General features: G+C 35.7%; 1 protein-coding gene across 1 annotated transcript in view; it reads right to left on the bottom strand.

Annotated features, from left to right (window-relative positions):
- Window positions 1–26517, bottom strand: part of RELN (reelin) — a 549751-nt gene that overhangs the window by 373419 nt on the left and 149815 nt on the right. Inside the window, exon 3 of the mRNA XM_070369659.1 lies at window positions 21380–21515. Coding sequence (XP_070225760.1) covers window positions 21380–21515 — 136 coding nt within the window. The remainder of the gene's footprint in view (window positions 1–21379; window positions 21516–26517) is intronic.

Here is a 26517-nt window from a genome sequence, read left to right as displayed (position 1 = left end):
AATTGCTTCCATGGTCTACCTCTTGGTATAAAACTGATAACTCATAGATCCTAATTTTGTAAGAACAATTGAAATTTTATTTCCTCTTACAGATCTTCATTTGTCTACATATCGATACCAATTTCGTCGCTCTTCTGCTTACTCATGTTTACAGTTATCATTCTACAATTTATACACATGAAGTCAGCATTTCATTTCCTGGAAGAATCTAGCGTACACATAAACTTGAATATTTCACTGTGAACTCTCACTTCTAGATGATTTATACATCAGTGCATTGAGACCATGGGCAGACAGATATCCAAAGCTTCAGGCCATGGTACTAAATATGTGGCCAGGCTCTTTCTATTGATGTGATTCCTTGTTTTTGATATAGAAATGGCAGAAATAAGGGTGGAAAAGGCATTACCAAGATGAAAAAGACATTATTTTATAGATTCTTCTACATAGTTAAAATGGTCAATATTAATCATATTTGTATAATAAACCATGATGTCTAAGAATCAGTCTTTAGGACTTCCTTTGGGAAAAGCTCAAAGATATTTATTTTAAGAATGTAGTTTCCCAGTAAAGACTAATTAGAATATGGAAGAAAGGACAATCACAATGCTACAAAAAGTAGCATTAAGAAATACAAAGATGTTTGTGTCATCACTCGTGATGATTTTAAAGGTTCTACTATAGGCCTATAAACATTAATTAAGAATTTAGTAGGTAAATATTTATATAATAAAGCCACTCTCATTTACTAATAAAATCTACATTCCTTATGTTTTCCTCACACACACAAAATTATACAGCTAAAATAACAAAGATATTTAAATATATATAAGCATTAGACTAAGAGGCTCACTTACTAGTGATAAGTTAGTTGCAAGGCTATGCATTCCAGTGAGCTTTAGAAAAGGGACAGAATATGTTGTTTTTCGACTGAATTAGCTTGCCTTATAAAACAGATGTTTAAAAGGCATTTATTGAATCTTAACAGTGGAACAGAAAATACTGCAAGGTGAAAAACAATGTTTTCTTAATTAAAGTGATGACTAGGTAGTTAGAACAATGATAAGGAAACTGACACCTTAATCTATCAGTACCTATCAAATAGAACTATTACTGTTAAAAAATGAAAATTTAACTACTGTTTTTGTGATGCTGGTCTTTGTACAAAGATCATAATATGATTTTATTTTAACTGGGTTGGTTGACTTCATAGCTTAGCTTTTCATTTTAATCAGGTTGACTTGATAATTCAACATGAAAATAACATGCTTTCATAATTAGGAGTGTGCAAAGAGCATTAGCTATAAGATTGTTCATCATAAAGCTGTTACAACAGTAAACATTGGAAACATGCAAAATGTCCATAAATAAGGGATTAATTAAATATAGCACAGCCATATAATGCTGATGATGTTGTAGATGGGGGTTTATTAGGAAAACATTTATAATGTTACATTAGGTTTAAAATAAAGCTAGATTAGAAAACAGAATGTATGGTAGAAACCCAGTTTTATTGAAAAATAAATAAATAAAACCGAACACATATATATACCTAGAAAAATAAGGCTTAAGATACCTAATATTCTTATTCATGAGGTAACGGGAATATGCACACACGCACGCATGTGTGTGTGTGTGTGTGTCTGTGTGTGTGTACACGCATGCACACGTACACAGGGGAACAAGTGCCAAGGGGCATGTAAATGTGTGTACATGCATAGGTATTCACCTAGCTGTAGTTTTAAATGTTTTCTTCACTACATAAATATTGCTTTCACAGTCATAAAATAAAATTATCTTAAAACATTTAAAAAGAGGTAGTTTTTACTGTCAAGTTTAAATGTGAAAAACAAAGCCTGTCTGCAGCATGTATTTCTTTACCATCATTCTTTTAAATTATAAGTCAAAATTAAGGAATTTACATTCTGACTCAAACATAAAATACTGAAAGCCAAAAACAATTAACATTGTGCACTGAAACCTGTATAATATCATGTATGAAACGAGTCGCCAGTCCAGGTTCGATGCACGGTACTGGATGCTTGGGGCTGGTGCACTGGGATGACCCAGAGGGAGGGTAGGGGAGGGAGGAGGGAGGAGGGTTCAGGATGGGGAACGCGGGTATACCTGTGGCGGATTCATTTCGATATTTGGCAAAACTAATACAATATTGTAAAGTTTAAAAATAAAATAAAATTAAAAAAAAAAAAAGCAAAACACACACACACAAAAAAACCCAATTAACATGACATTTTTACAAAGAGCAATGTCTGAAAATAATTGGCAGGGGAAAAAACATATATTCCAAATATAACACTTGGATTAAATGATAAATCTATTATTCTAAGTCCTATTTGCAGTCACCAAAGTGAAATATGGCACTGAAATTACAAAATAAATACTCCGCAAGAGAAAATTCTGATTCCCTTTGATCTTAGAAGAGGTCATCTCATGCTCCAAGTGAGCCGTTTAGAAATCTCCCCTTGCTATTTATTTGTATGGGGTATCTGATTGTACAACACACCTAGAACCACTGTATAAAATTTTAAAAACCTATATTTCAATGGTAAAATATAAAATTTTATTATCAGGAATAATTTTCTTTGCATTGATGATTTAGTACAGTTATTTATACTCTCAGTTTCTTCTAATAGGTTTCTATTTTCCAATAAATCCATACATATTACTTTAATTCCTTATATCCAAGATCTTTAAACAGAAATGGACACTAAATCTATCCTATTTATAAATTCTGATGATATATAGATAATATATATTTAATTGTTCATTTACAAGATATATAATATAAAAAAACTTGTAAAATTATCCATTTCAACATATTAAAAAAATTTATCCACTGTGGCATTTATATTAGCAACTAGAAAGTCTGAAAATATCAAATATTTTATTTTAATTTTTTAAGTTAAATGTTACCATTTAAAATGCCCTAAGATAAACTTACTTAGATTTCTTTATCAAAGTATAAAATATTAATAGCATTTAACTTTAACACCAAAAAATAATGAATGTCATGGTTGGTGTAGTATTAAAAGACTTGATGTGTTCCCCTAATATGACTGTAGGTACATTTTTCTGTTCCATTTTTCCTCTCCTACACAAAATTATTCCATGCCAAATCCCTTAAATTCCTTTTGAAGTTTAAAATTAATTCCCACGGTTACTCTTCCATAATCCCTCATCTTTAAGAAAATTCAAAATATGCTTATAGTTTTTGAGAAATCAGATGAAATCCCAAATATCCTATTGAGTGTGTGCTATGCTTTTAAAAAGAAAAAACACACACTCATTCTCTGAAAAGCTATCCATCAAGGAGTCTATGTAATTAATATTAATACAAACAAGGTAACAATTTGCTTTAAGTGTCCATTCATAATGTTAAATCAGTGTTAAATTATAAAGAACTTCCATAGAAATACACAAGATATATGCATTGATCCTAAATGAAATTATTAGCAGTTCTACTATACTTAATGGCAAAGAATTCTTAATAATGAGGCACTTGATGTGTTATCAAGAATGAGATTGACAAGAAAACCACTCAGCTTCACTTTCTAATAATATTATAACATGTTACTAATAAAGCACCTATATATTTTTCAATCTGGAAGAAGAAAGTTTAAAGAAGATGATGTTTTATCTAACCTTTTAAATATAGTGTTTCCTGTACAGAGTTGTCAAAGGTTTTGCTCTTTTATAAGCTTGTCTTGCCTTTACCATCAGAAGTCCATAAGAACAGATGCTGGAATAATTAAAAACCTATCACTATAGACTCTTCCATCACATTACAGACTAGGAAAATGAAGGCAGTTTATGGGTGTCCTTGTCTCACTTTATCCACCTCTTCATGGTTGACATGTAAGCTTTAATGTGCATCCTTGCACCTCTCCTCCGGCAGGAAGCCTGTCTCTGGGGATCACTTGCAGAAAATAGGACATTGAGTCCATAATTAAAGTAATCTCTTTCCAGGCAGATGCTGCAGTTGGCTCTGTTATCATATATTACAAAAGGCATCTTGAGGGTTATAAAATGTGCAGCAAATAGCTTTGGAGATGAGAAACAGCAATTTTTCATCTAATTTTGATCCATAGACATGTAAGCACTGCATTGCTACTTTTTGGTTTTGAGCCAAATAACTATTATGGTGCTGAGAGGAGTCAGGCAGTAACCAAAATTAAAGAATACTTTAGCTTTTATCCTCAAAGTGAGAAAAGCCCTTTTGTAACCATCTTTGCACTTAGCAAATAAGGATGCCATCTCAAATCTGAGCATTAATGCCTGCAGGCAGATTTAGAAGAAAGGCTTATGTAGCTTAGCTTTACAGCCATATTTTCAATATATTTGCTTACGTTAAAACCAGGGGTTGATTAAGGGACCAACTCCTTGCAACTACAGTGTACATTTTTAATTAGAAGCATTTCTACTGTTTATCTTTCGCACAATATTTTAGGGCATTGCTCTTTGAAATATATGTCAGCCCAGATAACTGGTATGTTCATATTATTCATAATCCCTTCTCTAAATACCAGTAGTGGAGACAAATGGAAGAGATTTGACTAACACATTTTTGTTTCCAGCTTAGGACTTGCCAGTGTGGATAAACAAAACCTGATCTCAGTATTGTGAGGTGCTAAATGGAGATGGAAATAATTTTGTTCAATATTTCTCAGTGGTAAATATGACAATTTCTCAAAATGAACTGCTTCAATTTTTAAAAGATGATCTAAGAATTCCAGAAAATATGTGGTTTAAATATTTTTATTTCCTCAAACTATTTTTTTTTAATTTAACAGCAAAGTTTTATGTAGACTTGTGACTTTAAATTTAAAATGTTGCAACATAAACCCAGATGTCACGAGTGCATGCATGGAAGTTTAAATAACATAGAAGAAACTCTTAATTTTCTAACACAGTCTTCTGGTACCTTTATGCATTAAGGTATGTTTTTCATTCGTATATTCATGCATTTGCTCATCCATCCAACAAATATTTTTTAGAGAAATTTTTGTTCAAATAATTTTATAATAGTACTTCAATTCAAACATTAATATTAGAAAATATGTTATCAGTATTTGCCAGCTCAAAGGCAATTTTCAATTTTGCATATTTCTTTCACTCTGTGTTTATGCATGTTATTTTGTTTTTAAGTAATTATTTTATCCCTGCTGTTGTTGTTCAGTCACTAAGTTGTGTCCAACTGTTTGCAACCCCATACTAGCACACCAGGCTTCCCTGTCCTTCACTATCTCCTGGAGTTTGCTCAAACTCATGTCCTTTAAGTCAGTGATACCATTCAACCATCTCATCCTGTCACCCTCTTTTCCTTCTGCCTTCAATCTTTCCCAGCATGAGCATCTTTTCCAATGAGTTGGCTCTTTCCATTAGGTAGCCAAAGTACTGGAACTTCAGTTTCAGCATCAGTCCTTCCAATGAATATTTAGGGTTGATTTCCTTTAGGATTGACTGGTTTGATCTCCTTGCAGTCCAAGGGACTCTCAAGAGTCTTCTCTCCAGCACTACAATTTGAAAGCATCAGTTCTTTGGCGCTCAGCCTTCTTTATGATCCAACTCTCACATTCATACACAACTACTGGAAAAACCATAGTTTTGACTAGATAGACTTTTGTCAGCAAAGTGATGTCTGCTTTTTTATTACACTGTCTAGATTTGTCATAGCTTTTCTATCAAGGAGCAAGTGTCTTTTAATTTCCTGGCTGCAGTCACCATCTGCAGTGATTCTAAAGCCCAAGAAAATAAAATCTGCTACCGTTTCCACTTTTTCCCATCTATTTGCCATGAAGTGAAGGGACCGGATGCCATGATCTAAGTTTTTTGAATGTTGCGTTTTAAGCTAGATTTTTCAATCTCCTCTTTTATCCATAGTATTATTAATTTTATTGTTTGGTCTGATATTAACATAGTGACACCGGTAAATTAACTATACTTCAAAAAATATAGTGATACCAACTCTCTTTTGGCTAACATTTTCCTGGGGACTTCCCTGGTGGTCCAGTAGCTACTTCATGCTCCCAATGCAGGAGGTTTGGGTTCAATCCCTGGTCAGGGAATTAGAGTCCACATGTTGCAAACAAGAGTTTGCACGCTGTAACTAAAAGATCTCAAAAGCTGCATTAAAGATTCCAATTGCTACAATGAAGATCAAAGATTCCACATGCCACAACTAAGACCCAGCAAAACCAAATGAATAAATAAATAAAAATATTTTAAAAAATTTCCTGGTATGTCATTTTCCCCACTATTTGCTTTTAATGTGTCTGTGCCATTATGTTTAGGTTTCTCTCTTGGAAGCAGTATATTGCTGGATTTTTGAAATTGCATTCTGAAAGTTACAGCGTCTTAATTGGTGAATTTAATGTTTACATTTATTGTGAATATATGTGTATGTGTTTCTGTATACACACACACACACATATACTTGCATATTTATAGTATATCACATTTTATATTCCTATGCTTTTTATACTTGCCTTCCCCCTTTCTTTTGGTCAGTACAGTTCAGTCACTCAGTTGTGTATGACTTTGCAACCCCTGCAGCATGCCCAGCTTCCCTGTCCATTACCAACTCCCAGAGCTGTCAAACTCATGTCCATCGACTCAGTGATGCCATCCAACCATCTCATCCTCTGTTGTTCCCTTCTCCTCCCACCTTCAATCTTTCCCAGCATCAGGGTCTTTCCCAATGAGTCAGCTCTTTGCATCAGGTGGCCAAAGTATTGGAGCTTCGGTTTCAGCATCAGTCTTTCCAAAGAATGTTCAGGACTGATTTAGGACTGACTGGTTGGATCTGCTGTCCAAGGGACTCTTAAGAGTCTTCTCTAACACCACAGTTCAAAAGAATCAATTATTTGATGCTCAGCTTTCTTTATGGTCCAACTCTCACATCCATATATGACTACTAGAAAAACCATAGCTTTGACTAGATGGACCTTTGTCAGCAAAGCAATGTCTCTGCTTTTTAATATGCTGTCTAGGTTGGTCATGGTTTTTCTTCCAAGGAGCAAGCATCTTATAATTTGATGGCTGCAGTCACCATCTGCAGTGATTCTGGAGTCCCCCAAAATAAAATCTGTCACTGTTTCCATTGTTTCCCCATCGATCTGCCATGAAGTGATGGGACTGGATGCCATGATCTAAGTTTTTTGAAGGCTGAGTTTTAAGCCAACTTTTTTCACTCTTCTGTTTCACTTTCATCAAGAGGCTCTTTGGTCCTTCGCTTTCTGCCATAGGTTGGTGTCATCTGCATATATGATGTTATTGATATTCCTCCCAGAAATCTTGATTCCAGCCTGAGCTTCATCCAGCCTGGCATTTTGCATGACGTACTCTGCAGGTAAGTTAAATAAGCAGAGTGACAATATACAGCCTTGATGTACTCCTTTCCCAATCTGGAATCAGTCCATTGTTCCATGTCTGGTTCTAACGTGTTTCTTGATCTGTATACAGGTTTCTCAGGTGGCAGGTAAGGTGGTCTGATATTTCCATCTCTTCATGAATTTTCCACAGTTTGTTGTGATCCACACAGTCAAAGGCTTTAGTGTAGTCAATAAAGCAGATGTTTTTCTGGAACTCTCTTGATTTTTCTAAGATCCACTGGATTCTTGGCAATTTGATCTCTGGTTCCTATCCCTTTTCTAAACCTAGCCTCAAACATCTGGCGGTTTTCAGTTCTTATATCACTGAAGTTTCACTTGGAAAATTTTGAGCATTACTTTGCTAGCATGTGAGATGAGTGCAATTGTGCAATAGTTTGAACATTCTTTGGCATTGCCTGTCTTTGGGATTGGAATTAAAACTGACCTTTTCCAGTCTTGTGGCCATTGCTGAGTATTCCAAATTTTCTGGCATATTGAGTGTAGCACTTTAACAGCATCATCTTTTAGGATTTGAAATAGTTCAACTGGAATTCCATCACCTCCACTAGCCTTGGTGGATCAAATTTTATTTCATTCTTTCCTCATCCCATCATTTTGGAAGTTATGCACTTATTTCTGATCTATACATTTATGTTTTCAAAAATCATTCTTGACTAAGCCTATAATCTTCTTCCAGAACAACTGGAGGACCTTAGAAAATTTTAATACTGATTTTTCTTATACATTGATGTTGCTTAGTATTTTGGCTATTCTTTGTCTTTAAATTCTATCCTAAAATAATTATTGGTTTATAGCATACTTATACATTTACTTGTATCCTCAACATTAATTTAGAATTTCTAACATTCTTACTAATAATTATTGCATTATACCATAATTTCATGCATCCTACATTTTCTGAGTTTGTTTTCTTTTTTTCTAGAGTACATTCCTTAAAAACTTGCTTTAAAATTATCTCTGTGTGGGAAAAACAATTAAAACTTGTATTTTTTTTTAAATGTCTTTGTTTTCACAATGACTGATACTTCATCAAGGTATAGAATTCTGGGAAGACTATTATTTTTTTCCTTCCCCACTTTGAAGATGCTGTTTCATTGTCACCTATTGTTGTTTATGAGAAAAGCACTGCTAGACTAAATTACAGGTTATCTGCCTTTTCTTTTTGGTTGTCTTTGAGATTTTCTATGTCTTTGACCTTCTGAAGGTTCACTATGATCTATATCAGTGCTAATTTATTTTACTTATTTTGATTAAATAAAAAAGACTCCTGTCTTCCTTAATTCCAGAAAATTCTACTCCATGATCTCTTGAAATATGCCTGTTTTCATTTTTTTCTATTTTCCCTTCTAAAGCTTCTACAAGATGTCAATTTCTTAACTCGGTGTTCCATACCAAGAGAATAATGTAAAACTAGACTTCTCACATGCTGAGAGTTTTTGTTTCTCATAAGTGACTTATTTTTACCAAAGGCTTCAGTCAAATAACAAGCTTCTTTGCTGTCTTCCTAGGCAGGGCTGAATAATACTTTGAAGATCTAAGCTTCATGCAGCAAGCCCAGGTCCTGATCTCTGTCCTCCCCTATATCATGGCTGTTCCTACAGGTGCCACTCAGAATTCTAGGCCTAGGACCTAAACCCAGATTTAAAATACCCATAGGCTACCAAAATGTCAGTTCCTACTTTCTGATCCAGTTTTGATAGCTCCCATTTTCCCCTGAACTATGTGGTCGGTTTTTTTCTCTTTCAAACAAGTTTTTTATATATTTTAATCATTTTAGTCAAAGTTTCTATGCGATTTTAGTGGAAGAAGTTTTTACTATGCCAACTCAGGCTTCCATGATGCCAGAAGTCCTCTGAAAACACTATTTTAATGTGTTTGAAATAATTTTTTATGCTTTTGTCACTTAATATTCTAGGCATCTTCCAAGTTATTATACTGTCTTTCATAATTACTATTAATATTTTAAAAGTGATATAGAGTGGTATACAGGATGGTAGTTAAAAAGACATGTTTTAGATCAAAACCAACCTGTCTCTGAGCTCCTTGAGCTCTTCCTTCAGTAGGTGGTTCGAAGAGAGGAATTTAGTATTTTGCCTGGTACACAGGTGCTCAACAAATGGAAGTTGCTATTTTGACTACTACTATCATTATCACCTGGAAAAGGAAATGGCAACCCACTCCAGTACTCTTGCCTGGAAAATCCCATGGACAGAGAAGCTGGTAAGTTATAGTCCATGGAGTCACAGAGTCAGACATGACTGAGTGACTTCACTTTCTTTCTTTCTTATCATTATCACCATCATCATCACATGGTATTCCAAATTTCATTATCACTCACTTTCCTATTAATGATGATTAGCCTTTCATATCAGTTAACTTTAAATATTAGGCACATGGTAGTAAATTTTCATGGCACAAGGGTGTACTTGAAAAGACCCAGAACTTGAAACATGTGGCAGGGGATGGGGGAGGAAATGAGGGATTGGCAGGGTCAAAGCAGGGGCTGAGGCTCAGAAGTGGGGACAGGGGGAGCCCAGGGTAGCCAAAGAGCAGCTCTGAGTCCTGCGCACTGTGTGGGAAGGGAGCCAGAGGGAATCCTCACCTGTCACACTTGGCCTACCACTGCCCATAAAGTTAAGGCCCATAGTAATTGGTACACTGACAAACAAAATTAAAATGAAGAGTTTGGTAATCAGTTTTTTACATAGAACTTCCCTACTTGTCCAGGTTAGCAGTTCTGATAATTCAAGTTCACAAAACAACTCCAAAATCAATGTCCTTTGAAGTATATGGTTATTTACATTCTGTAAATGTTAAGGTAACATTAGAGGAAAAAATAATTCATTCAATCCTCTAAATCAGTACTGCACACAGGACTTTCTATAATAATGTAAATATGCTAGGTGTTCTGTCCAATAGTCGCTAGACATTTATGGCTAATGAGAACTTGAAATGTGGCTAGTGCAAATGAAGAACTGATTAGTTTTATTTGACTTTAATCATTTAAATTTAAATAATCACATATAGCTACCATGTTAGAAAGTACGAAACAAATTTTTGAATATGTGTGTGTATATATGCATATGTATATATATGTATATATGCTATACCCATGTGTGCATATATATACACACACACATATACACAATACAGATATCTGTATATAAATATACACACACAGTATGTCCAAATAAGTCAGAGAGGACAAGTTCTTCAAAAAAATTTTTATCTGGAAGAAGAAATCAAAATTTTATTTCATATTTGTAATAATGTCTTAATATTTAAAGATCTTAAAGCAGAATTAAGCAAAATCCTCTTGCTAGTATATATTAATTCAGTGATTATGTTGGCAAACTGTGGAGTTGCTGCCGCCATGAGAAAAGTTTATTTACCTGTTTCCCAGACATTTTTGTCATCACTATTATTGACTGTGTAGTGAGTTTAAAGAAAAAGAAGTTAATTTCACATTTTTGGCTTCTAAAACTGGTTCCACTGAATTCTACTAACAGAGAAATAACTCAAATCTCTGCCCACATCTCATTAGAAAATTTCTATCAGATATGGAGGACTGCTGATAACTGTAATATGTAAAGCTTTTTAGATTTACTGATTTGGGTCCTTCTGTTTTCACAAGAGTTACGTGTGTTTTCAAGTAAGAAGTGCAAAGTAGAGTAGTAATCCCATCTAAACCACAAGGCCTTGTAATAAGGAGCATTTCAGTTTGATCCCTTGGTGGGGAAGATCCCCTGGAGAAGGGAAAGGCTACCCACTCCAGTATTCTGGCCTAGAGAATTCCATGGACTGTATAGTCCATGAGGTCCACAAAGAGTCGGACATGACTGAGCGACTATCTCTTTCACTTTCAAGGATTCCAAACCTTAGTCCATTTACTTAAGTGCCCTCCACAAGTTACAATTACATTACAGGAATGGAAAGGAAGAAGAAAAGGATGGGTTTGCTATAGAGTTTTAAGACTTAACATTAGGAAAAAACTAATATTTCTACAAAAAAAGAAAAAAAATAAAAAAATCACCAACAACTATTTACTGTGGGATAGAATTTCATAGATGCAGGTCCATCTTTGGACCTGAGTTAAAAATACTTCATTTCTGAAGTAGACAATTTTTCTCACTATAAAGCAGTTCTACTTCTCTTAAGGTTCTGATGCAAAGAAAAGTGTCACACTAAGATTCCGGTAGCTTTGCCTAATATAACCAGTGCCATTTACACGGTGGCTTTTTACAAGAAGGAGACACAGGAAGGGATAAAGGAGACAGGAAAAATTAAAGCGAATAGTTTTGCCTTTTGAATATCTGTATTTAAAAAAAATTCTGTGTAATTACTGTAATAAAAATAATTTCTTACACCTTCCTTGTGATTAATGAAAATATTTTATCTCAAGATTTTACCATACTCCTTAAAACTAAGGATTAAATCCCCAGGAAGCATCTTGACCTCATTTGACAAAATGTTGATAATAAGAACACACATTAGTCCCTGAACTTTGACTATCTCCTTGTCCAAGGCTAATTGGCTATTTAACTTTGATGAAAAACAGGCCTGTGAGGAAATGAGAAGTATCAGTTAGGCTTCTAGCCCACTTACTTTTAAGTGCAGATTTTTTTTTTTCAATGCTATCATTCAAAGGTATGTTTTTGAAATAACTGTCTCAAGTTGGGGAATGTCTGTTTTAAAAAAAAAGAAAACTGGATCAACAGGAAAAAAACTAACAGACTTGTAACTTAGGAAACAGATGAAATTCCTCCCTAGTAAAATAGCATATCTGGTTTTATCAAACAGTGTGGATACAATCATTTTGGCCTTACATTAGAAGTAATTTATTTTTGCAGTAAGCTATGTATGCATGCGTGTGTGCATGCTCAGTCGTGTCTGACTCTTTGCAACTCTATGGACTGGAGCCCACCAGACTCCTCCATCCATGGGATTCTCCAGGCAAGAATACTTGAGTGGGTTGCCATATCCTTCTCCAGTGGATCTTCCTGAACCAGTGATCTAACCCACGTCTCCTGCATCTTCTGCACTGCAGGCAGATTCTTCATCCATTGAGCCACCTGGGAAGCCCAAGCTATGTATAACCAAGACCTAAACAAACATTTCTCCAAAGAAGACATATAGACAGCCAACAAACACATGAAAAGATGCTCAACATTGCTCATTATTAGAGAAATGCAAATCAAAACTATGAGATATCACTTCACACTTGTTAGAATGGCCATCACCAAAAATCTGCAAACAACAAATTCTGGAGAGGATGTGGAAAAAAGGGAACCCTCTTGCACTACTGGTGGGAATGTAAATTGATACAGCCACATTGGACAACAGCATGCAGATTTCTTAAACAAACTAGGAATAAAACTACCATGTGACCCAGCAATCTCACTACTGGCCATAAACCGTGAGAAAACCATAATTCAAAAAGATACACGTCCCCTATCGTTTACTGCAGTACTATTTACAACAGCCAGGACATGGAAGCAACTTAGATGTCCATCAATAGATGAATGGATAAAAAAGCTGTGATACATATATACAACGGAATATTACTCGTCCATATAAAGGAATGAATGTGAGTCAGTCAAACTGAGGTAGATGAACCTAGAACCTAGAACCGAGTGAAGTAATTCAGAGAGAGAAAAACAAATATTATATATTAACACATATATATAGAATCTAGAAAAATGATACTGGTGAACCTATGTGCATGGCAGGAATAGACACACAGATGTAGGGGATGGACTTGTTGACACAGCAGGGGAAAGAGAGTGTGGGATGAATTGAGGGAGTAGCATTGACATATATACACTATAGTGTGCAAGTTAGATAGATAGTGGGAAGCTGCTATATGACCCAGGGAGCCCAGCCTGGTGCTCTGTGATGACCTAGAGGGGTGGATTTGGGGAGTGAGAGGGAGGACCTAGAGGGGTGGTATGTGGGGGTGGGAGGGAGGCTCCTGAGGAAAGGGAGATACACACATACACACACACACTTATGGCTGATGTGTGCTGTTGTCAGCAGAAACCAATGCAACTTTGTAAAGCAATTATCTTCCAGTTTAAAAAATTTTTTAATACAAAGTAAAATAAAATCTGTATATATCAACTGTTACTGTCCTTATCTATAGATATGGATCAATCAGCCAGTCAGTCAGTTCAGTCACTCAGTCATGTCCGACTCTTTGCAACCCCATGAATCACAGCACTCCAGGCCTCCCTGTCCACCACTATCTCCCGGAGTTCACTCAAACTCACGTCCATCGAGTCAGTGATGCCATCCAGCCATCTCACCCTCTGTCGTCCCCTTTTCCTCCTGCCCCCAATCCCTCCCAGCATCAGAGTCTTGGCAATGAGTCAACTCTTCGCATGAGGTATGAATGCACTCCCCATAAATGTACCTGTGGGGGAGTTCCTGATCTTATTTCAAACATTTAAGTAACAAGGCAAACATCTCCAATGTTTTCTTCTGATCAATGGAAATAAATGGGCAACCATACCATCTTTCATGAGGTATCCTCCAGACAGACTAGAATGGCTCTCATCAAAAATTAAAGGCACCAGAGATATACTCTAGGCAGAATTTCAAATCTCTGCATCTGTATCACTTTGAGTATGTTCAGTGTTCAGAAAGTTCTAATGTCTTAAATTTTTTTTAATGATTTTTTTGTCTTCTTGTTTAGTGTACTTTTAAGGTCCCACTAGGAGAATCTTCCTTTAAAATATCAAATGCTCAAATATGGTCCACCTCTGTACTTCTTTGGGCCCTTGAGTTCAATTCTTTGTTGTTGCTTCAGTATCTTAAATAGAACACTGCTTGCTTTATACTGTTCTCAGTATAAAGTTTGCTGTTTGCAGCAAGTTCATTTAAGGTTAAATCAGCATTAATTTAGACACAAATCTGATCTTCTTTTATGTTCCATTTTTATTCTAATATTATGCTAGCATCTGTCCAAGCAGTTAAATCTAATGGTGTTCAATTTTGCCTTTAATTCACACATTCTCTCCCTATATGTGATTTCCCTTGTGACAATGGATGGGATACAATCAGCATCCAATGAATGAACCTATAACACGCATATCAAGATCAGGCCCATTTTTGACATATTAATCAGCCACATTTCAGAAGTTTAAATCAGTGCTTGTCTAATATTTCATTAAAAACTCTAGTTTTCATCATATCAATACCATAGGCATTTTATCATATAAAACAGGTTAAGTGATGATTTTAGAGGAAAATGTAGTAAAGTGGCAAAAATCACTTGCTTGAAACTGGATTGTCTTCTGAATCCAGGTTGTGTCAGTCACTGAGTTATGTTATGTAAGTTATCTAACATCTCTGTACTTCAATCTGCATGCATGCTAAGTCACTTCAGTCATGTCCAACTCTGTGCGACTCTATTTTCTCTAGCCTGTCAGGTTTCTCTATCCATGGGATTCTCCAGGCAAGAATACTGGAGTTGGTTGCCATGTTTTCCTCTAGGGGATCTTCCCAACTCAGGGATCCAACCAACGTTGCCTGCATCTCCTACATTACAGGCGGATTCTTTACCACTGAGCCACCAGGGAAGGCCTGTACTTCAATCTACTCATCTGTAAACTGAGATAATAATAGCATCTACTTTACAGAATTACTGTGAGGATATAATGGATTAAAGGACATAAACTACTTAGAATAGTGACTGGTATGTTGTAAATTTTCAAAAATATTAGTTAATTTTGCAGTTGTTATTTTACAACTCTATTTCCTTGTTAGTTTCTAACTGTTAAGAGTTGCATGCCCTGGAGATTTCTTTCTTTCCTTTCATCCTTTCTTTCCTCCTTCCCTTGTCCTTTTTTCTACCTTTTCACCTCCACCTTCCCCGCCTTAACCTCCTTCTTCCTTCTCCTCCTCCCTCTTTCTATACCACCTCCTCACCCTTGGAAAAAAATTTTAAACTTACATCTAAAAACTTTGGATAAGTTTGAACTTACTAGTCACTAAAGATTAATCAAATACAAAAGTGAAGACAAACTGTATTATTGTAAGATCTGCACACTAAGCAGATCTCTGGATAAAATTATCATTTAAGATGTAAATGTTATCAACTGGTGTCATAAAACTAAGGACAGAATAATTTTAGTTACTGATCCCTTTGATATATTTGTACCAGTACAGCTAGCAACTTTATCCTCAGGCCATTCTCTTCTCTCTGTCTCTCACTTGATTATTTTTAATGAGAAAGGCAGTAAAAACACAGTATAAATGATTATGTTGCTAAGTGGTTTATCAATAAAACATGGCTTATTCAGACAGAGTGCCACTTACTCTTTTCTGGTAATGGCACACACAGCATGTTATATAATGGTTTGGTATTTCAGTTCAAATAGTCCATAGTTCTTACTATGAGATTCTTTGAAAAAGGATTCAAATAGATAATTGGGTTTTAAAACCACAGAGTTTGGACCATACACCAGCAATACTAATATGAGGTTGCAGAATTGGGTGCAGTGTCAATTCAACTGCCAGCTTTAGAGAGACCACAAACATAGTAAATGATAAATATTAGTTGCTGGATTTCTTCAAACCCAAGACCATCAATCATAATGTGTGTGTGTGTGCTCAGTTGCTCAATTGTGTTTGACTCTTTGCAATGCCATGGACTGTAGCCTGCCAGGTTCCTCTGTCCATGGATTTTCCAGGCAAGAATACTGGAGGGAGTTTCCATTTTCTTCTCCAGAGGATACTCCCAACACAGGGATCAAATCCATGTGGATTCTTTACTACTGAGCCACCAGGAAAGGTGTAAGAAGCAACTTAAGAGATTTCAAAATGTAAAGAAAAAAAAAGTCTGTATTTTAGAATCAGTGAAATATCTCATTATTAGCTATTAAGAAATATTTACTGACTAAATATTTTGTAATAACCTATAAGGGAAGAGGATCTAAAAAGGAATATATATATGCATGTACGTGCATATATATATGAATTACTGTGCCATACACTTGAAACTAACATGACACTATAAGTCAACTATACCTCAAGAAATGAAATAAAATAAAAAATAAAGCAAGAAAAAACTTATCGAGGGCCTTCCATTGTCTATAGTTTGGTATTAAGAACTATTAGTTACATAAAAATACCTAATGCAGTCCCTGATCTTGGAGGATTTCAAGCCCAGTTATAAAAGAAAACACACATGTGAAAAATTAAATGACATGAATGAACAATCTAAGAGAAACTAAAGAGTCTCTTGATGAAAGTGAAAGAAGAGAGTGAAAAAAGCTGGCTTAATACTCAACATTCAAAAAACTGAGATCATGGGATACCGTCCATCACTTCATGGCAAATAGATGGGGAAAAAATGAAAAAGGTGACAGACTATTTTCTTTGGCTCCAAAATCACTGTGGACAGAAAAGCCATGAAATTAAAAGACACTTGCTCCTTGGAAGAAAAGCTATGACAAACCTAGATAGCATATTAAAAGGTAGAAATATCACTTTGCCAACTAGGTCCATCTAGTCAAAGCTATGTTTTTTCCACTAGTCATATATAGATGTAAGAGCTGGACCATAAAGAAAGCTGAGAGCCAAAGAATTAATGTTTTCAAACTGTGGTGCTGGAGAACACTATTGAGAGTCACTTGGACAGCAAGGAGATCAAATCAGTCAATCCTAAAGGAAGTCAGTCCTGAATATTCACTGGAAGGACTGATACTGAAGCTGAAGCTCCAATACTTGGGTCACCTGATGTGAAGAGATGACTCACTGGAAAAGACCTTGATGCTGGGAAAGATTGAGGGCAGGAGGAGAAGGAGGAGAAAGAGGATGAGATGGTTGGATAGCATCACTGACTCAATGGACATGAGTTTGAGCAAATTCCAGGAAATAGTGAAGCACAGGGAAGCCTGGCGTGCTGCAGTCCATGGGGCTGCAAAGAGTCAGACATGACTGAGCAACTGAACAACAATAACAACAGTGAATTAACTAATGATATGAAAACCTCATACAAAGTACATTACAAAAGCATGTAAGTATGGTTGAAGTTTAATTTACTAAAAGTAATTTTCCCTATCTTAAAAAGTAAAAGCTTTAATTTTGGGGGTTAGTCAGAAAATACAGAATCAAAGTATATTTATGTTTCAAATGCCATAGGATTTTGTGGGTTTTTTCTGTGTGTGTGTAACGTTTAAATTAATATTGAACACTAGAAATCTTCTTCAAGTATTGCTGGCCACATACTAATTACAGATACTGATCCTTACATATAGCTCTACTCAACATGTAATAGATACTACAGTAAGAAACAAAGGTAAGAAATTGTAAGACTTTAGCTCAGAAAATTTCAAATGAATTGTTCAGTAGTTCATGTTTAATCTTCAGTTTCCCTACACTCTCTCACAAACTAATTAGGAAAAGAGATCAATAAAAACATCTTGCCCACACAGGTGGCAGCTACGTTATGTAACATTCAACATAGTCATTGCTTACAATAAGCATAGACTTAAACATTTACTAAGAAAGTTGAAAGGTGCAAAGTGCATCATCAAAATTTTATTAGGAAATATAAGTGAGGGTATGTAAACTTCTTTGTAATCAGTAAAAATTACCTATTACCAAATTGTATTTTTTTTTTTTACCAAATGCTAATAAAATATTGTTTGGAGCTGACATGCAATACATTATTTCTAAGAGAATACAATTTGATATCCCAGGAACAGTGATGCCACAAGCCATTAAATATCATTTTAAAACAGATTAAATTAAAAACTGTATCTATTTGTAAATATGCAGTTCTGTACAGCTGGCACAGATTTACTTTGTGTTTTTTTTTTTAAAGTAATTCTTGTTTTAAATGAAGAGCTTATGAATAGCAAGAATTTAAATTATCCTAATAAGTGCCAACATGAGTAATACAAAGTGTGCCAAAAAAGAGTCAGAGGTTACTATTAAACTAAAGAAATAGACAACATTGTACAACAGATACAATGTTGGCACTCCATATCCCTGGATTTTTCCCTGGATACACAAACCATAGATATAGAGGGTCCACTCTACCATGCTGTTTAATATAAGGGACTTGAGAACATGTGGAAGGTCCTAGAATAACCCCTTCCCCAGTCTCCTAGGATGCAGAATTCAAAGGATATTTTCTGTGATTCCTATGTATATAAGTCCTTGAACCAACTGAGGAGGAATCATGAAGAAATAAGAATTTGTCCTTTTCCAATCTAATCTAATAGAAAAAGCAAGAATTTAAATCAAATATAAGTAAATAGTAAAATATAGTCAGCATTATAACAGAGTTGGGCTTCCCAGGTGGCATTAATAGTAAAGAAACCACCTGCTAATGCAGGAGACGTAAGAGACGTAAGTTCAATACCTGGGTCAGAAAGATCCCCTGGGAAAGGGCATGGCAACCCACTCCAGTATTCTTGCCAAGAGAATCACATGGACAGAGGAGCCTGGCTCGTTATGGTCCATAGAGTCGCAAAGAGTCAGACATGACTGAAGTGACTTAGTACACACGAATAACAGAGTTATAAGCAAAATGTGACAATACACATCAATTATGTTGCTGATATCTCAGAAAGCTTTATAGAAGATTTTTACTTAAGAATGAATGGCAGCTTGAAGAATGAGTAAGAATTTAACAACTGAATTTGAGAGAATACGCATTCCAAGCTAAGGGAAAAGCATGGAGAAAGAGAAAAGTCAGGGAATGTTTAGGGAATTGTGGGATATGCTGCCAATTTGTGACCATCAGGAGGCAGAGGTAATGGGAGACAAGAAAGGAGTTGATAAACTGCAAGATTTGAAAGTGCCCTCAAACCCACTCCAAAAAGCTGGCCTTTAGAAGAAAGTCTTAGGCTATCCAAGTTTTGAGCAATCACACTTTGTTGTGCCTTAGGAAGATTAACTGTGAGATGGACTGGATGAGAAATAGGCTGGAGGTAAAACAGTTAGGAAGCTACTGCAAGCACCTTAGCAAGAGGCACTGGAAAGAAAGGGTTCAAGGGTGAAAAACTTTCTGAGGGAGAAAATGATGGGATTAAATGTCAACCAGCCGGGTAGAGGAATCTGATGTTTCCAGCCTGAGTAACCCAGAGGATAGGCAGAGAAAATATATAATCAGTGATGTGACATACACCCTTGATAATGAACTGTATTTTATTAAGGGAGAAGAAAAGGCAGTGGTAAATTTTGGAGTATTCAGGTTTTACAGGATCTGGCTGTCTGAGGAGAAGGCTGGCATAGAACAGTATTCAAGATGAATTCCAGTCCTGTTTCACCTGACTGCCCATAGAATAGCTGTTTCAGAACTTATTCCATTGGCCTACTCATCTTTTAAACAAATATTTAGGTAGTGCTTCCAGTGTGTGCAGGAACTGTATTAGATAACTGGGGTGAATCAGTAAACAAAACAGAAAACCATTCGTATCTTCAAGGAACCTGCATTTCAGCAGGAACAATCAGACAATAAATAACATACACAAATAAATGAAGCATATTATGTGTTAGAACTGAAAAAAAAAATACAGTGGGAGAAAAAAAGAGATAAGACAGATGAGGAGTGACGATTGTGTGGCAGGAGTAGGGGAATGATCTGCATTGAGAGATGTCACAAGTCACAGACTCTGAACCACAGTGCAGTGTTTATCTAAGGATGCTATTGGGACACTGCTCACTACCCTTCCCTGTTTCCTCCTGATGAGCACAGGAGAGAGTCAGTAAGTTTCTATACAGTTCTGACTTCTTACCACCATGAATTAGCTAACTATTTATGTTTTCCTCTTGGCACTTGTGGCTAGGTTTAGCTAAAAGTGGAATCTCTAAATCTCTGGTCTTCTTCTAAACTGTGTGTGGATCCTCATAGCATTTTTTTTGTATCTGTTTTCATCTTATTTTCTGAAAATCATTTCCCTATTGTCTTCATTTCTTCACATACTTTTATCTTATTAAAGTTTTATTTTTGCAATTTTGGCCTTTTTTGACACCAAAATGAATGGTTTTAATTAAACCTGCTAAAATAATACCTTTAAATAGTTACTATATACATAACCTCAGAGAGGTTATGTAACCAAGAAGGACTCTATGGGGCCTTTGCAGACAGACCACTGCATGTCCTACTCCTGCCTCATGTGTGTGTGTGTGTGTGTGTGTGTGTGTGTGTGTGTTAGTTGCTCAGTCAGGTCCGACTCTTTGTGACTCCATGGACTGTAGCCCACCAGGCTCCTCTGTCCATGGAATTCTCCAGACAAGAATAATACTGGAGTGGGTTGCCATTTCCTTCTCCAGAGGATCTCCCCAACCCAGGGATTGAACCTGGGTCTCCTGCATTGCAGGCAGACACTTTACCATTTGAGCTACTAGAGAAGCCTATGCATGCCTGTCTATTACTTGTAGAAAAACTTTAGCCTCCCAGGCCTTCCCCAAAGTGCCAAAGCATAAATTTAATCAGAGAAGAAAATGCAGAAACAAAGGAAAACAGTCAAGCAAGAAAAATAATAATAGTTTAGCTATTAAACAAATTCAAGGACCTTGAGTTCCTCCTCAAGAGCTTCAGGTAATATTTTGAGCTACTTTGCAGATATTGAAACCCCTACCAGGTAGAAGTTAACTGTATGCTGCCACAGGCATCTTGACTCCAGACTGGTTGGAACCAGAAGGTTGATTATACTGACTTCTGATTGCCTTACCATCAACCAATTGAAAGAATGTCTATGAACTGATCACACACCCTGCAACCTTCTCCCTCATCCTGTCTTTAAAAACCTAATCACTGGGGAGTTCAAATCTCTTGAGCACTAGCCACATGGACTCCTTCCTTGGTGCCTTGTGATAAACATTGTACTTCCTTTCACCACAAGATGCTGTCCATTGATTGATTTTACTGTACACAGGCGGGTAGATCCAAGTTTGGTTTGATAATATATTTGCCTTCTGTACCAGTCACAGACACTTTGAGTACTTACATGAAATTCACACAGCCTGTACCAGCAGGTGGAGCAATCCAGACGAAGCTGAGGTTGGTTGTGGGCAGATGACTCACATGAGAGGCTACTACACTGCACATAAACTGGTTACCAAATTGGTGGTCAGACATGATACCTGACAAACAGAAAGGAAAGGGTGTTGTTATAAAAACAACAAAACAAAGTCCTTCATATGATGGCATAACAATATTTTCTATTTTTTTTTTTTTTTATGTTAACATTCAACATGCTGTCTGGCTTCCCTATTAAGTTGTGCGGTTTTCTATTTTCTATTGTCAGAAGGAAATTAATCCTTTAAAACATTATTGTTAAGGAGCAATCTACTAAATTAATTGTTATAATATTTGCTTAATTTTGATTTTGTTGATTGGTCTTTCCCCATCACCAAAGACCACCAGGACCACACCTGCAAGTGAAACAAGGTCGGACTTATTGGAAGTGTTTGCAGCAAGGGTCACCAAATACTACTGAGAATCTGGAGGTATCTCAGTAGGAGGATGTTAGCAGGAGCTTGTTAAAATATTTGGGTTTGTGTTAGATTATTTCCTGATTATAGTACTGAAAGTCCTGCATCCTGGGAACCCCCTCAGTCTTGTTGGGGAGGTTCCAGGGAAAGGCGGTTTTGATTCCAATCTTGGTACTATCAGAAAGTAGGAGCAATTTTATCACTGAGTATCTTAATTTTTATCTATGAGACATGAGGAATAGAGAAGAGCTGCAGTTGAGGTTGATAACAGCAGCAGCGATCACATTAGCATGGCGAGGGAATGTTGGTCATGCTTTTGGTTTGTACTGTGTTCTTACTTTTGTGTATGTTCAGGCATGATTAAAAAGTAGTCTTATTTTTGTCTCAAACCACATCTACTCTGTCTCAGAGTAGATAACCTATGAAACTGCTCATTTTCAACACGAGATCATCATGGCATAGCTGAGTACCAGGTCAGCTCCCAGCTGAATTGTCAGGAGATGCTTTTTCTCCTTTGTAATAAAATGATCTTCTCATGTTTACCTCAGATATAAAATATTAATAGGTAACTCAACACTAAGAAAATGAACTTGATTTTTAAAAACAGGCAAACAAGTTATACAGATGGCAGGTAGGCATATGAAAAGATATTCAATATCATATGTCATTAGAGAATTACAAATTAAGACAATGAGATGCTACTACACACCTAGTATTTGACCAAAGTCCAAAATAATGACAGTCCTAAATGCTAGTGAGGATATGGAGCTATAGGAATTCTTTTTTTTTTTTTTTTTACATAATTAGGATATTTATTAAAGTGACAAAATTCCTTTAAGAAAGAGAAAAATCTTCAGATTACAATAATCCTTGTTCTTATTTGGTATTTATTTATTTAGTAAATATTTATTGAGGATCTTTAAGTTTTTTTTATTTTATTTTTAAACTTTACATAATTGTATTAGTTTTGCCAAATATCAAAATGAATCCGCTACAGGTATACATGTTATTCATTGCCAGTGAGAATACAAAATGGTATAGCCACTTTGGAATTTGGCATTTTCTTATAAATATAGACACAGTTTGGCATTTTCTTACAAATATAGACATACTCTAACCATATAATCCAGAAAGCACACTCCTTGGTATTCACCCAAATACACTGGAAATTGATGTCCACTCAGAAACCTGCACATGGATGTATATAGCAGTTTTATTCATAACTGTCAAAACTGGGAAGCAACCAAGACATCCTTTAGTAAGTGAATGGGTAAATAAAGTGTGATACATACAAACAACAGAATATTATTCAGAGCTGAAAGGAAATGAGCTATCAAGCCATGAAAAAACATGAATAAGTGTTGTGCTGTCCTGTGCTGTGCTAAGTCACTTCAGTTGTGTCCAACTCTTTGCAATCCTATGGACTATAGCCCGCCAGGTTCCTCTATCCATGGGATTCTCCAGGCAAGAATACTGGAGTGCATTGCCAGGCCCTTCTCAAATAAAAAAGTAAATATTATTAAATGAAAAAAGCCAATATGAAAGAACTACATGCTGTATGATTCCAACCATGTGACATTTTGGAAAAGGCAAAATTACAGAGAATGTGGTTGCTAGGGGTTGGGAGGGAAGATGGGAGATATGCATAAGCAGAGCACAGAGAAATTTAGGCCAGTGAAACTATTCCATATAATAATACAATGGTGAATACACGACACCAAAAATGAAACCTAGTGTAAAGTATGGACTTTGAGTGACAATGATGGGTCAGTGCAGGTTGACCTGTTATAACAAAGATACCACTGCGGTGCAAGACAGCCAGAAGGTTGGAGGAGGGTGGTGTATGGAAAATCTATGTACCTTTTACTCAATTTTCCTGTGACCTAAAGCTGCTCTAAAAATAAAGTTTATAAATAAAAAACATTGCCATGAGTAGACAGTCGAAAATTTAATAAAATTGGCTTTGTGAACTTGGGTAAATGGCTTCTCTCTGAGATAGTTTTCTAGTCTATAAAATGAAAACACCATGTCTACTCCATCCTAAAGTTATTTGGAGAATTAAATTACCCAATACATATGGAAGCATCTGGTACAGTACTTCCATGTTTGAACAGGTGCCCTACCTACATGCCATCACAACAGTCCATACATCACTCCATCATACTCTTGACTACCTCTACAGAGAGTCTATGAGGGACTATGTCTTTAATCTTTGTATTTCAAGCAACTATCACAATGTATGACACACTTCAGATACTCAAGAAATATTTTCTAAATATAAAACAAATACTATAAGAATAAAAGACAATATAAATTATATATATGTTATATCAACTAATGAAACAGAATCTTCTAGAATAGCAAGTTGTTCAGAATAGGTCATACTGGCCAAAGAAATAGTATATATTTTGACATATTCTAATAATGCTCTTTTTTCTCATTCATATATATACATATATATATTTATATATGTATATATTTGAATATATATTTTTATATATTGAATATATATTTACATTTATATATACATATATAAATTTACATTATACATGTAATTTAAATATACATATATGTATATATAAATGTAAATTTATATATATATATATGTATGTATATTTATACATATTGAATATATATATTTACATTTATATATATACATATATAAATGTAAATTTATATATAAATTTAAGCTGTATCTTGCAACAAAAGGATGAAAGTCACCAAGTCAGAGAAACCACAAGGTTAGAGAAGATGTCAGACTTCCAGGGAAATCATAGAGTGCTGAAGGAGACTCAGTAGCTGTGTCTAAGGAATTGCCATGCCTCTCTGGTCAGGCATAAAGCAGGGATCCAGTGTATGGGAAATGACACATCTGCAAGAGTCAGCTTGGCCAGAAAGGAAAAGCAAAAGTTACAGCTGCAATTATGTGGGAAGGGAAATGAATCAAACAAAATAAGGTTTCAGGGTCTCAGAACCTTGGTAACAGGATTCATATTCAAATACCTCCTCACTCCTCAAAGCTCCTCTGAGAAAGTGAGTCAATGTCTAGACTGCATATTATTTGAAAGAATTTTATAAGGTAGATATAGAATTGCAATTGCCTCATGCCCTGCCGTGGGTAAATACTCCATAGGATAACATTCTTGCAATCCAACCATCCAGCACAGCAGTTCTCCAACTTGGCTACACAGCAGAATCACCTGAAGAGATAGAATAAATACCAGTTCCCAGACATTCTGAGTGAGTCAGCAAAGAAAATAATATTTACAGAATCCCTGTGTTGCATCAAATGTTGGGTTAGACCATATTTAGCTACAAAGAAGAAATACAGGAGGACATTGTCCCGACCTTGAAATGACTTCAGGTGAGAAGAGAGAACTAGAATAAACTAATATTCTAAATAAAACAACTAGAAAATAAGCAAGCACTAACTGGGTGCTATTTGTGAAAAACACAAAACAGAAGAGAAAGAGTGATTAATGTGGACAACTATAAGAACAACTAATGCTTCTTGAGCACTTACTATGGCCTGACACTGTTCTAAGCAGTTAATGAACTTGTTTAAGGCTTTTAAACAATCCTACGCAGTAAGAGCTGTTATTTTCTCCATTTTACCCATTAGGAAAATAAGATAATGGAGGTAAAAACTCGACTATAGTTTATATAGCAATGGTAGTACAGCCTGGATGCAAACCAGAATCCTTGCTGCACAGTCAGAAATGACTGTTAACAACAAGGTCCTATTGCAGAGCATGGGGAACTGTACTCAATATCTTGTAGTAAACCATGATAGAAAAAGTAAAAAGAAATGGCTCTGTTGAAGAGTTGAATTTTGAGGGAAAAGCTAAGATTTCCCATATTTGTTTATACACATGAGGCAGCAGAGGATAAGCACAAGACTGTACCCTTAGCTCTGTCACCGCTGCTGCATGACCTTGGTCAGGGTGCTCCCTCTCAAGCTTCAGTTCCAGTGACTATAAACTGCTGATCCATGATCACTAAGACTCCTTTCAGTTCCTTAGCTCTCTGGGTACAATTTAAATGAACAGAAGAAAAATAGGAGGACAGCTCACAAAGGCAGATATAACAGGCAGAGGTAGGCACATAATGAGATCCAGGAGAAGGAGAGAAGTCAATGTCAGCTTGCAGCGTTCTGTGAAACACAATTTACTGCATCCGCCATAGTGATCTTTTTAATGGCTTTCATGTCATGAAAGACATATATCATCTAAGTAATAAATGTGATTTGGAAGCCTACTCTTGGGTAACTTTAATTTGAATTTGATAATGAATTTAAAGGTATGATGGTGTTTTCCTCTGCTGCATGCTGGATAATAGGATATATACATTGAATTTTAAAATTACTTGAAAAAGAGAAAATCAGATATATGATAAAAGAATTTAATTACACTGTGAATCTCAGGGAGGTATATACACATAAAATATATATGTGTATTATGTCGTTACAAATAATGTTTTATTTTCATTGTTGTGGCTATGTGCAAACTTTCATACAAAATTGTTTTCTGTGGAATTCTTTTGCAAGAGAATTGGACCATGAGAGAAAGAAAGCAATTTAGGAAGTATGGCTCTCTTGGGAAGTATGGCTCTCTTGGTCTAACTTTGGACAAAAAAGTAAAGTATATCTTTC

This window comes from Bos mutus, chromosome 4, assembly GCF_027580195.1.
Source record: "Bos mutus isolate GX-2022 chromosome 4, NWIPB_WYAK_1.1, whole genome shotgun sequence".
Taxonomy (NCBI): domain Eukaryota; kingdom Metazoa; phylum Chordata; class Mammalia; order Artiodactyla; family Bovidae; genus Bos; species Bos mutus.
The sequence above is the reverse complement of the archived record's forward strand: the minus strand, read 5'-3'. Positions and strand labels throughout refer to the sequence as shown.